Genomic DNA, 14,301 nt, shown 5'->3' on the forward strand with positions numbered 1-14,301 from the left:
TGAACAGCATCCTCCAAGCCTACAGAGTAGACAGGGTGTGGGTGGAGCTGGTTAATGGAAGGAAAAGTTACAGGAACAATGGAACAGAGGTTCTAGCTAAACCTACATAAGTGCTGATCATTTAGACTGGAACACTTCTACAGTGTCAGTCCATCCAGCGAGTTCAGCCAGGAGAGAAAGACCTATTTGTGGGTTAACGCCCATGACAATCATACAATGTAGGTATTATTATTCTCCTTTTATAGAGATGAGGAAACTCAGGTACCAAGAAGCTAAATCACTTGTCCAAGGTAATAAACCTAGTATATGTTGGAGCTGGGAGTCAAACCCAAGTAACCTGACATCTAGAGCTTGGCCACCACTGTATTTTCTACACTCACTATAAAGGCCATCACCAAAACACAGGATTGGGAATCAGATAACCTGAGCTTTATTTTATCTCTGTCACTTATTAGATGTGTGAACTTAGGCAAATCCCTGTACTTCTCTGAGCCCCAATTTACTTATCGAGCAAATGATAACAATAATATAGTCTATTATACAAGGTTGTTATGAGCATCATTAGTCAAACTGAGAATACTGCTTAAAATTATGTGTTCCATGATTGGCAACTGTGTAATAAAGACATAAGGCGCATGAAAAAGACTGGCAGGGGCCAGATGACAGTGATGCCAAGGCGCTGCCTCAGGGGCCTTTTTTAATCACTACTTTCTGAACTATCAGTAAGATTATTTTACTTTCATGATTTAGAATGTATGAAACAGATGTTGGCTATTATTATAATTACTATTATCACCATTCACGAGAACTGAAAATAGTTTCCTGAGTTCACGCCTTATCAAAAAATCAGAAGCCTAGCTTTTCTGTTCCAAACCATTTACAGTGTTTCCTAAAGATAGCATCAAATTTAGCCCACAGCCATTGCCTGAATTTCACTTGCTAGTGGTGAGTCTCAATAAGAATGCTCAGATACTCACATTCATGTTGCTCATAGGGAGGGTAGCTCAGCCGAACAGAGATCAGGATCAGGAAGATAAAGAGAGGCCAGGCCACTTCCAGCAAAAGCTGACACTGAGTGGGAAATAAGACAGAGCACTGTGAATTTAAATAATAATATGAATGCCTAATGCTACTGGGCTTTGAGAAATCCACAGAAAAATTAATTAAACAATTGATGAACTTCTTCAATCTCTCCCATCACTCTTTAAGCTGTCATGACACTGAACTATTTGCAGTTCTCACCTTGTAACATACTATTCCATACCTCTGTGTTTTCCTTAAGAAAGAGAAGATGTTTCCCATCCTGCTTCCTCTGGCTCACTTCTGCTCACTCTTCAAGACTAAACCAGGCATCATTTCCCTTCCTAAAATCTCAGGCTAAACTAGAAGCCCTTCTCCTGTGCTCCCACAGTAACTGAGCCCCTGAAATCATCTGTTTCTATCACTGGCTTCCTCACTGCAATATAAGCACTCTGAAGGCAAAAACTGGGTCCCAGTCACCTTTGCATCCCCAGCTTTAGCACAGTTTCAGGTACGTAATGACCACTGTTGAAAGGGAAAGGCCAGAGCAAGCTGCTGTGCTAAATACGCACCACTTCTACTCCTCTAAATGCAAACACAGAGGTGTGCCCCACAAGGCTGAGAAGAGGGCTCAGAACAATGGAAATTCACACACAGTTCTATATCGACCTCCATGTACCCACGACGGGAAAGAGCTGGGAAGAGCGCAAAGGTCTTCCCCATCCATCAAGGTCTGGTCACCATCTTCTCTGATGTGTAGGAAGGTCATTAAACTTACAAGTAAGCATGATCCACTGATTAAAGCAATGAGGTTTCTCTAAAGGAAAAGCCCATCTCATTGAGTTGCCAAGGGATAAATAAGCACAGGGATAGGATGGAAATCATTACATAATTTAACTGAACCAGTGGTGTTCCAACATCTACAGATACTCATTGATTTATGATGGAATTATGTCCCAATAAATCCATCATAAGTTGAAAATACTCTAAGCTGAAAATGCTCACCTACCGAACATCATAGTTTAGTAACCTGCCTTAAACACGTCTCATACAATGACTACACTGCAGAGTATCTGCTGTTTACACTCATGATTACGTGCCTGAATGAGAGCTGCAGCTCACTGCTGCTGCCCAGCATCACAAGAGTATCCTTCCCCTATCACTATCCTGGGAAAATATCAAAATTCGAAAGTCAAAGTAATGTTTCTACTGAATGGATACCACTTTCGCATCACTGTAAATCAAAAAAATGTAAGTTGAACCATCATAAATCGGGGACCGTGAGTAGTTACACTGCCTGATTTCTCACCTCTTTCTTCTTTTCATTTTTATACTCTAAAGTTCTAATTAAGATGAACACCAAAGAGCCCAGAAAAGTCATGGGGCCTTGTGGTTAAGAGTAACTACCACCGTGGCTTCTAAGCCAGAAAGCCAAGAGAATACTGATATGAAATCCCTCCTCTTTCATCAAAATTTTTTTCTTGATCTTCAAGTCCATACATTTTTATTATAGAAAATTTGAAATTAAAAATATACAGAAAAGTAGAAAAAATAAATATAAATCACCCTTAATTTTACTTCCCAGAGGGAGTCTCTAGTAAATTGAGATAACAATGATTCTGTTAATTTGTCTTTTTTTCAATGCACACATAAATATTTCTCTCTACAAAATTTGAAATTATACAGCTTATATAACTTTGTATTTTGCTTTTTCATTTAACATCATACTGGAAGTTTTTTCCATAATATAAAATATTCTCTTAAAGTATGGATTCTAATGGACACTTAATATTCTACATTGTGAATGGATCATAATTTAACTTTTTCTACTATTGCTGGTGCTTCAGATTGTTTAAAGGGTTTCTGTTTATTATTTTTTACTGAATTTTTTGGTATTTTAAACAACCTGTTTTTAATTTCTAAAGACCTTTGATATGGTTCCACAATAACCTCTTTTTTTTTAATCTTCTTTTGGTAAGGAAATATAAGGATGATGACAGTGGATGTCCTGGGGTGATAAGAAAATGGGTGATTTTTTAAATACTTTCCTGTGTTTCCTGAATTTTTCATAAATGGAACAAAAAAAACCACTGTTACCAGATAACTATGAAGAATAGTTTGCTATAAAAAGCACACCAGGAAGAAAAAAAAAAAGATAAATGGGTCCCTCTTTAGAAGGAGGAATGCTGTCAATGGGGTCTCCAAGACCAAAGATGGGGCTGGTCTTGCTAAGTATTTCTATAAATGATCCCAAAGAGGCAACACACACTGAAATCTCCAGGCTTTCAAATGACATTGGGCCTCTTCTACCAGCGGAGTTGGAAGTCCCTCCTTGGAGTTCCCCAAGTACTCTGTGCCTCTATTAGCACTTGGCAGAGCAAGGGTCCTATTTATTTGGGAGCTTCTCCTCTAGTGTCGCTTTCTTCTCACTAAGTGTTCATGATGAGGGCTTAAAAAATGTTTGTTGAGTAAGAGAATGAACTGAAGTTTATAAAATAATGAAGATGGACATACAAAATCAGTTGAGCCCTTTGGGAAAGCAATTTGGCCATATGTATTCAAAGACATGTTTATCTCCTTTGATCCAGTAATATTCCTGGGAATATATCCTACGGAACTAAATTTAAAATAGCAAGAAGTTATATACATGAAATTGTTCATCCAATGAAACACTATAATTCAAAAATACTAGAAACAACTTAATTACAGGGCAAGAGAGAAATGACTAAATTATGGTACATCTACCCAACAATATAGTGTGCAGTCATTACAATAATGTTTGTGAAACGCAGACACTATTAACCATATAATATTAAATGAAAAAAGCAGAACACAAAATTTTATCCATTCTAAGCTTACAGCTAAATAAAATCACAAATATTAACAGACAAGAATAAACTTGTTAAAAATGGCATAATTGTGAATGAATTCAAAAGAGAATAATGAACATAAGATAAATAGTAGCTACCATTTATTTAAAGTCCAATATGTAGAAGTACAATATATATGCATTATTTCATTGAATCCTTAGAATGAATCTGTGACATAGGAACCATTACCGTCTCCATTTTATATGTGGCAAGGCTGAAGATCAAAGAAGAGCTAGTCAGCAGCAGGGTCAAGATTAGAAATCACTTCTGTCCAATCCCAGAGGCCACATGAAATTCTTTTTGACACAGCAAGTGGCCCAGGTGGGAAATAACTTTACTGGATGTCATGGTCAAAAAACAACAACAGGTTCCATACATGTAAAATAAACTCATGGCCTATAGATTTATTATAGTGACGGACCATCCTGAGCCCCTACTGTGTATCAGAGATTTTTATACATCACATCTTTTTTTTTTTATAGTGACATTGGTTAACAAAATCCAGTAAGTTTCAAGTGTACAATTCAACAGTAAGTCATATATATTTTGCATTGTATGTTCACCACCCATTAATTAGGTTTTCTTTCTGTCACCACATATTTGACCCCTTTTATCCTATCTACCCTCCCCGCTACCCTCCGGTAACCACTAATCTATTGTCCATGTCCATGAGTCTCTGTTGGTCATGTTTGTTAGTTGCTTTTAGGTTTATATCTCCCATATAAGTGATGTCATTAGACACTGCATCTCTAATATTTAATTTTCACAATAACTCTGTAAGTTAGGTCGCATCATCACTATTTTAGAAGTGAAGAAACTAAGGTTTCAATAGGTTATGTATGAGCCAAAGCCTGGTAAGAGAGCTCATGAGTACTGGAACCCAGATCTACTGACCCTCAATGTGTGCTTTTGCATCCATCATGTTGCCTCTCACAGAGCCATGTTTGGGACATATACCTTTTAAGATGGCCACTTAAGAGGAATCTATCACTCACTAGCCCTCCTGAGCACTGATCTGACCCAATAAATCAAGCCTTATGTTCCTGGACATCTCTATAGCCTGCACATCTAGGTTGTTCAAAATATGTCAGTTGATTGAATAAAATGAATGGGTCTTCCCCATGGTTCTGATAGTAAAGGGCACAAAGAAAATCTTACGAATCATTTTCAGCTTCTGAAGCCAGTGGCTGTAAAGCTGTTCAGGGAGAAGTAAAAAAAAAAAAAAGACTAACCATAATAATTATCAACACTTAAGTGGGCCTTACTATGTACCAATGTTCTAGGTGCTTTACATATATTTAACTCATTTAATCTCCAAACGACACCATTAGTACTATAATGACACTCATTTATCAGATGAGAAAACTGAGGTTCAAAGAGTTAATAAATTGCCCAAGGCTATAAGGTTGATAAATGGCAGAGCCAGGATTCAAAGCCAGTCCAACTCAAGGGTGCCTACTTTTAGTCACTATGCACCACAATCTCCTTATGCCTTCTGCTTTCTTACCAAAGTATCTAGATTCTTGATCTTCAGAGCCCTTGCTGAGCTGAATCACTCACATGTATGAATGAATGAAGAGATGGTCTCCAAAGCTCACACCACCCCAACCAGAGAACTCATGAGAGACAAAATCTAATCCATGCCATTTTACTCTGTACCTCTAAAATTATTTCTGTCATTGAACACAAAATTCACCTTCTAAACTCAGGGGGATGTTATAGGTATCTCTTTTCCTAATAGCCTCCCTCTAGAAACCTAAGTTCCACTCATCATCAAAATCAGATTTCTCCCCCATCCATAAATTTAACACTTTTCCTGCACATGGTCCCTCATAAATAGCTTGGAAACAAAACTGATGCTTTAGTGCTATAAACTCCTACAGAAAACTCTTCGAAATCTTGCTTTAGTATCTACCCACCCACCATCACATCTCTCCCCTAGGAGGTGAGAAAGATGGAGAGAAACATGATTTTCAAAAGGTGTTTCTCACAAAAGTCAGAAATCTTCTTTGAGTGTTAGGTATTAAAATAATATTTCTGATATTTAACTGAATTGCTACACTGAGTTGCTCTGGGGAGCACCAAAGCATTGCTTTGCACCTTTCTTCTCATTATTCTTCAGTTGTAACATGGGGATAATCTGAGCGAGCAAACCTAGAGCAGGTGTCTCAATGGCAGCACTGCTGACATTTGGCCCAGATAACTATTGTAGGTGACACTCCTACAAACCGTAGGATATTTACAGCATCCATGGCCTTTAGCCACCAGATACCAGCAGCACCAATCACCCCTGCCCAGGATAGTGACAACCAAGAAATGTCTCCAGACATTACAAAATGTCCTTGAGACATGAAAATCAGGGAAGGATACTGTTTGGAACTTGATAAGGTAATAAGATTCAATGAGAAAAAGAAATAGATGAAACTATCAAAGAGTATTCTGAGTGGCAAAAAGGGAAGTGCAGGACAGCGAATTCCCCCAGATCGCAGATGTTCAAAGTAATAGCACACTATGGGCATCCAAATAAAAAATATTTATCAAGTGACCAAATGAATAACCCCAAAATAGCTCCCTACACAGATAAGATTTTGATAAATGTCCCAAAAATCACTAGAAATCACTGTTTAATAAAAGTTGCTGGGATGACATGATATGAATGCAAAGAAAAATTAATTTTAGACCCATCTCTGATACCATATACCTCAATCAGGTCTGCACAAATTAAAGTGAAATCTTCAAGATCAAGCCAGGGAACTGCTAGAGGGAAAAACAATTTTTAAAACCAGTCCTGCCTTCCCAGAACTAATTATCTAGCCTCACGCATTGATGATGGCTTTTTAAATTGGTTTGGTCCTTTGGAAAGACATCTGATCATAGACTTCAAGGGCCATTTCCCTTTGACCTCATCCTACTCCTAAGATTTTGGCTTAAAGGAATAATAACAAATAGATGAAAAAGCTAGAGGTATAAAATCTTTATAGTAATATATTTATAATAGCAAACACTGGAAACAATCTAAATGTTGGCAACAGACTATGAACTTACAAAAAAAAATTGTGTTGATCGATTGCTATAAGGCTCCCAGGAATGTTAATGGAATCATCTGAGGATAGATTTGGGGCCAAAAGATCCAGCCCTCTCTCTGACCACCTTATTAACCTACAATACCTTCCTCACCAATGAAACAGGAACTGTAATGAATACCTCTCAGAATTGCTGTGAAAATCAAGATCATGGATATAAAAGCACACTCAAAACTATAAAACACAGCCTACACATTAAGAATCATTATTATAAATACAAAGGCTATTTGGACAGATAGGAACATATACGCCCAATAATGTTAAAGGAAAGAGAACATAAAATGGTCCATACATAGTAATGGCTACAATTGTCTCCTTGGGCTATCGTCATTCGAGTCCTCTCAGTGCCAAGGACCGCACACAATCTGACCCCTGAGATCATGGCCCATCGATCACAGGAACTCCTTTTGCACATAAAATAAAATTCATCTGCCCTTCCTCAGCCACAAAGCCCTGCAAGATGTGGCCCTGCTGATTCTCAACTCACTCCCACCCCGTCTTCATTTGCTCCACCAGGGCCACTGGCTTTTCTGTTCCTTGATTCAGGAACATGTGTTAGGCCCCCACGGCCTTCACTCCTTCTGTATCTCTGCCTGGAATACAGCACCCCTGATCTCTGGGCTTTCGACGTTCCCCTGGCTAACGCTGCTGGAACTTCGGGGCTCTCAGCTTAAACGTCATGACCTTCCATCCTAAGCTAAGTCGCTCTCCACAGCCTGGTAGTATCTAACACAGTATCACAGTTTGGGTTTTGTTTTTTGTTTTTTTTTTCATAACACTTATCACGGTTTGTTATAATATTTTTACTTACGTGATAGTGTGTTTCACTTCCCTCACTAAACTGTATGCTCTATATGGGCAGGGGTCATGTCTGCTCACTGTCCCACATGTAGTAGATGGTCAATAAATATTTACGAAAATGAAACAAAAAAACGGCTATTTATTCTAATGCTCTTCGTTCCTTAGAAGGGGAAACTAAAACCTAGGAGAAATGATTTTCCCTAAACCCAACGGCATATAGTGGCCAAGCTGGAATTAGAATTGATTTAGAATTCGATAATAATTATAATTATTATCTGGATCTGAACCATCACTGCCAAGCCTGGACTAAGGATGGAGAAGAAATGTGTCAGGTGAATCTGCAAGTGGGAAGCAGATACAGGAGTTTCCATTTACTCTGTAAAATTCTCTAACGGCTTTAAACAGTTTTAATTTTTATTAATTTGCCAGCATATTTGTTATTAAACAATGCCCAAATACTGATATTCTAATTCATGCAAAAATTAAAATTATCTATTTTCTCAGCTACATGGTAGTTGGATCGTATTTGATAAAATATTTAATAGCGAAGGCAAAAAAAGAAAAAAAAGGAGGCTATATGGCCGCACTCTGTCCTATCTGTTCCATGGGGACCTTGGCCTCTGGCTCTGCCTAAACCAAATGAGGATCCTGAAAACTCTGAGGCCCCTCCCACTTCTTGTCCCAAGCCCTGTTTGCACTGAATGACTGCCACCCACACAAGTTAACCGTTACTTTGGACCCAAACTGAGCTTTGCACCCAACTTTCGCAACTCAATTTCAATGTATTCTTTGCCCAACAAGAACAGCAGAAAGCTAACCCCGGCTGATGGTCCCCATGAGAATGCACAATGAGGGTATCAGAGAGAGGTCCCCAAGATTCATCTCCAAGGACACAGAATGCAAGGGTAAAAAGCCCCTTTTAACAGGATAGCTCTGGGGTATACTGTTCAGGTCTCAACTTTCTGTTCACCGGCAGCGGCACACCGGGCCCCTAGAGCAGGGGAGCATCCTTAAACCTACAAACTAATGCCCCATTTAACACAGTTACTATTCACTCAGCAAATACTTATTAAGCAAATCCCAGATGCCAGGCTCTGGGGCCACGTGGGTACACTCCAGGATCTCAGAAGGGAAATGAGCACTGATTCCCTATACACTATGGGCAAGAACTACCATGGAGCTGCTCAGTTCTTCCCTGCCTGATGGACAGGACTGGTTCTGACTATGTGAGCTCACAAAGCAGCACCAAAACCCTTAACAAGTCTCACTGTTAAGTAACATAATCTGGAAATCCAAGCCAGGTGGATGGGGAAGTAGCTACCAGTCAGAACCTAAGATCGAGGGACATTAAGCCTTCAGCACAGATAAAGCAATGCCTGCTGTAAAGGGCCTGTGTCTGTAGGGCTACCAGGAATTTGGTTCTGGTACTAGTTCCATGACCGACCTGCTCTAGACCCTAGCCCCATTCCCTAACAACTATCCAGGGCACAGGCCAGATTGTTCCAGCTTTGACCATCTAAGCATCTCCGACCTGAAATAAGCCACTTTTCTGGTTCAGTAAATACATTTCCTTTAGAAATCAGGAAGGGAGGTAACAAGGACAAGCTAGCAGGCAATAATATGTCTTCTAGAAAAGCCCTTTTGGGTCAGGATGCTGTGTCCTTACTTCCTCCTCCAACAGAAAACTCTGCCACAAGACCACAAATTGCCTTTGACTAAGCCTGCCTATCTCTCGAATCTTAACTCTTTTTAAACCCATAAGCTATATTAGGCAATAAGCAACAAGCTCAAGCCCAGCGAGACTGGCCCAGTCCAGATGGCCCAACCCCACGTCCTTTACCAGGACCCTGTGCTCCTGATCCTTTGACTTTGGGGAAATCCCTTCCCTGCTTTGTGCCTCGGTATTCTTATCTGTAAAATGAGAGGCTTGGACTGCACTACCCATGAGACCTCCTTTCATTGCTAAGATGATACAGTTCTTTCCACTACTCACTGGCTAATAGACACACCACAGCAGAGACAGTTTCCCATCATGTGGGCTGCTACCACTAGGATGAGAAAAGGCAGGAGATCTAGATCACACAGTAGCTAAGAAATGAAGATGAGAAATGAACACGTAGGACTTGGGAACACTAGAACCTAGGAGGAGCTATGGAAGGCAGGGGGGAAGATGAAGAAGAAATCAGAAACTTCAAAATCTTGAGACTGATAGAAAAAAAAAAAAATGATACCACTGAAAAGCAATTTGACGTAGTTGTTTAAAGTACCAACTCTGAAGTGAGATGATCTGGATTTAAACCCCACATGTGCTTCTGTGGACCTCAGACAAATTACTTAACCTCTCTCTGTGCTTCAAGTTCCCCAGCTATAACAAGGAAATAACAGTGTTTCGTGGGGTCGTAAAAAGATTAAACCAGTTAATAGCACACTATTTAGCACCTAGCACATGGAAGCTCATTCTAAGTGTTTGCTTTTCTTATATAATATTAGGTTTTGTATTTTTCTATTATTATTATTACTAAGACTGGTAGGATACATAGATAAACAGATTCTAGTTCCTACTCTCTCATTATTGACCTTGGGATTCTGGTCCCATTTGTAACATGAAAGGCTAAACAAAAGCAGAGTTTCTCAAACTAGAATCTGAATGTGTGTGTTCCTGATGGATTTTATAGGAGTTCTCCGTGAGAATTTTAAACATTGTGTTTTCATTTCAGTGGTCATCTAAACAAATTTGAATAAATGTATCTGGATTTTCTGAATGCCTACTTTATAACCAAGTTACAAAGTAGGTACAACCAACGCTAACATTTCTACCCAGTTGTAAATCTACGATAAGTGATTGAGCCATATCAGGACCACTAAGTCCTGTGTCCACCAGGACTACGGTGGCCACATTCATTCAATCGCTTTGAGAAAACCAAGTAGACTCCCTTTCCTCCCACCTCCAATCCCCAACTCAAAGCCATGAAGAAAAGCATGGGAGCACCCCCCAGAGAAACTCAAGCTTACTGTTTGTCTTCTTCTGAAAGTGAGATTCTTCCACAGCAATAACCTCAACTGAGGCCAACAAGCCATGTCACCTCAGCTGGCACCCACAGCAACCTGAGTGTGGCTGGGAGCCCGTGGAGGCAGCGGCCAGAGCTCAAAAGCAGGGACTCTGTGGCTGGTCATTAACTGAAAGATAAAGCAGGGAGAGCACTGTCAGTTAGCACTGCAAAGCCATACGCCAGTGAGGGCTGTTGCTCCAGCCCCCTCACCTGAGACCTCAACACCCAGGTCTGCGTCAGGACTGCTTCTCAACAGGTCCTGAATCCCAGACTTCCGGCCTCAGGATTCTCCTGTAAACAGGGGATTCTGGAGGGTTTTTGACAGCAGCCCGGAGCTAGTCATTATAACTCTAATCATTTTAGCTCCATTGGTGTGATCATTTGGGAGTGAAACATACACGTATGAACAGATTTAAGTGAGCAATCTTAGGTGGTCAAAACACTTAGGGTGGATATGGCATACTGGAATCCCAGAGACCCGTCTCCTTTCTCTTAAGAAAATGCCTCCCCTCACATAAAATGTCAGCAACATTTCTAAGTTTTGCCTCAAACCTGGAGTAATTCATGCTATTCTCTGAAATTCTCCGCAAACTACATTTTCATCTGGCCACAAAGTTGAGTCGTTTAAATGATTAATGGCATCACTGATAAAGCAGTTCCTGAATCGAGAAAGCCAGAGTGTCTCAGATGACTGTGAATGAAAACCAAGGAAATGCTATCAACACCTGGCTCCCAGGTGACGAGGACAATCCCAGTGCTGTGTGTCTGTGGGAAGAAAATAACATCCCGTGGAGAAACAAGTCAGCTAAGGCAGGCAGAGAGCATCGCCTGTGAAACTGACAAGCTCCCACTGTCCAGACATCTGCACACTCTGGCCTTGCTCCATCTGCACCTGCACACAGGGCCTGGCTACTCCTTGTCAGGTGTCACGGGTGCCTCCTTGGAGGACTGTTTCACCATCTTAGAAGAAGGGGAGGTTCTTGTAAACAGAGAATACAACATATCTGTGCATCCCAATTGCCCACTCAACAACTATATTTATTTAATGCTGGAATATTCTCAAGTAGTCATATAAAGTTAAAGTTGGAGAAGGGGCAGAAAAATGAAAAGTGGAAGAGGAAGGGAGGGATACGCAGGTTAAAGCCACGCCTTGCTGGCACTCTGTAGTCATGAACCCTCAACAAAAACTAGAAACCAGCTTTACTTCTAAAATGGCTCAGTTTAACCGCCGTGGCTTCTAGTGGAATAGAAGTGGGAGTGGAATATCAGGCCTGAGGAACAGACAGCAACAAAGAGCTAAGAACGTAGTGGATACAAAACCAAGTATTAGACTAAAAATCTGTGAGTCCAAATCAGAGCTCAATGCAAAGGTCAACCTCCAGTAAGATGTTGCCCTTTTGTCCCCCACCTCACGAAGACTTGGATTAAAAACTTCTAGAGAAGAGAGTGGAGGGAACTTGCAGTATCTTAGAAGTAATGACCTCTTCGTTAAGTATTCACATTAATTCATTGACTATCCAACAAATCAGATCCCCAAAGGTTCTCACTCTAAAAAAGAGGAAGAGTTAAACCAGTACTGTGTCAGTTTGCAATTTGTTATTTAAAGATAACTGGCCTCGACAGTCAGAATGCCATTGTGCCTGTAAACCTGAACTTGTATTCCAGAAAGAGCGAAAAAAATAATTACCTAGATTTTTCTCATCCAAAAGCTGCTCTCCAGGAATCACTCAGCTGGTTTAGAAGCTACCGTGAATCCTTTCAGATTCCCAAGGTAACAATGGGAAGTTTAGAACACAAGTTTGAAATTTAAAAAGGAAAATTACCCTAGTAGAAAGAGCCCAGACATGAATTAACCTCGGCTTCCCACCAATGAAAACCTAGCCAAGCCTTTATGCTCCCTGAGCATCTACTTCCTCATTATAAAATGGGGATGACAATACCTACCTTGCATAATGTTCTAAAGATTAAATGAGATAATGTAAGTAATTTCTCAACACAGTACCTGGCACGTTAAAAGTACCAAAGAAATTAGTTCCTTTCTAATTTATCTTTCTCTGTTTTGTCAGTACAGAAATGGTTACATGCTGTCCAAACATCATTTTCTATTCCATTATTTCTAGCGAATGCACCGTAGGAGTCTGGAAAAATAAGAAGGGCAAACTAGAAAGGACAAAATATGAATAGCCTAGTGTTGGAGTCCCCAGGCCAAACCAGAGCACAGAATTGTCTCCTCTAAACCTGTGTGGTGAATCTCAGAGGAAGGGAAGACGCACCTCTGTAGAAGATTCATGAGAAGAGAAAGGCCAGGAGGAGTTTTTCCGGAGAGTATTTTCCTAAAATGAGAGCTTCTGGGTCTCCAGATATGGGTTCTGACCCTAGGGACCCTGCAGAAGATACTCAGAGAGGTTATCAAGTAGCCCAGAGCAGCAGCAGAAGGTGCTGTGCTGCTCTGGCTTTGCTGGGTGCCAATAGGCAGGTTTCTTGCCTCATTTCCCACACCCACATTGGCATGGCCCTGGCCACCTACATAATTTCCTGCTCCCACTTTAGAGCACAGTGATCACTGGGAAGAGCAATTCTGTCCAAAGAAAAGGGTTTGGCAAAGCCCAAACCCCTCTGCTCACAGGTAACTGAAGCCAAAGGAACATTTCTACATCAGTTTTCCAAGGAAGTAAACAAACGAACCAAAAACGAAAGGAAGACCGTACTACGAACTAGATTTCTCAATGTTTCAACGCGAGTAGCACTCGCTTTTGCCCTCCTGCACATTTCCAGTTACTGGCTGGAAAGGGTCCTACTTCACAGTCGTTGTCCTTGGAGAGGCCATTCTCACCCCATGACAACCACTTCACTGGTCTCCCTGCCTCCAGTCTTTGCCCCTTCCACCCATTTATCACAGAGCAATCAAAGTTCTTTGACTAAATCAGACAGCTAAAGATGCCACTGCCCCCACTTAAAACCCTTTGCCGGCTCCCCACCACCCTGAGGATGAAGTCTAATCCTCACTGTAGTTCCCCTGGAGTCCCTGATGACTCGCTCCAGCCTCCTCTCCCACCACTCCCCACTGCCTGATGCCCCAGAAAACTACTTACAGGCTCTGAAAGGACCACACTGTCTCCTGTCACTGGGACTTCCTGGTGTGTTCCCCAGTCGCCGAAACACTACAGGCCTGGCTAACTCTTCCTTAACCTTAGCTCTCCACTTAGCTGTCACTTGCTCAGGACCCCTTTCCTGATCCCCTCCCCTGCACTGACACCTCGGTTAGGAGCCCCTCCCAAGTGCGCCCAGGGCAGTCTGTTCTCCCTGGCAGCACTGCTCCCACGTTTTGAGGCTGGGCAGGGACCATTCCTATTCCTTCATCGCTGTTTTCCCTAGTATGAAAAATGGCACCTGGCATGTAGTAAATATTCAGGGACTGTTTGCTTAATTAATTAAGAGATGGACATGAGAAATAGGGCTTCAGAATATAAGGGTGGT

General features: G+C 41.0%; 1 protein-coding gene across 9 annotated transcripts in view; it reads right to left on the reverse strand.

The window, feature by feature from the left end:
- Positions 1 to 14,301, reverse strand: part of ABCA1 (ATP binding cassette subfamily A member 1) — a 120,635-nt gene that overhangs the window by 89,630 nt on the left and 16,704 nt on the right. For all 9 annotated transcript variants that reach the window (XM_025041317.1, XM_025041311.1, XM_025041323.1 and 6 more), the window contains 2 exons: positions 10,787 to 10,951; positions 978 to 1,071 (listed from right to left, as the gene is read on the reverse strand). In XM_025041317.1, coding sequence (XP_024897085.1) covers positions 978 to 1,071; positions 10,787 to 10,852 — 160 coding nt within the window. In that variant the 5' untranslated portion in view covers positions 10,853 to 10,951. The remainder of the gene's footprint in view (positions 1 to 977; positions 1,072 to 10,786; positions 10,952 to 14,301) is intronic.

This window comes from Pteropus alecto, unplaced genomic scaffold, assembly GCF_000325575.1.
Source record: "Pteropus alecto unplaced genomic scaffold, ASM32557v1 scaffold111, whole genome shotgun sequence".
In the NCBI taxonomy this organism is placed as follows: domain Eukaryota; kingdom Metazoa; phylum Chordata; class Mammalia; order Chiroptera; family Pteropodidae; genus Pteropus; species Pteropus alecto.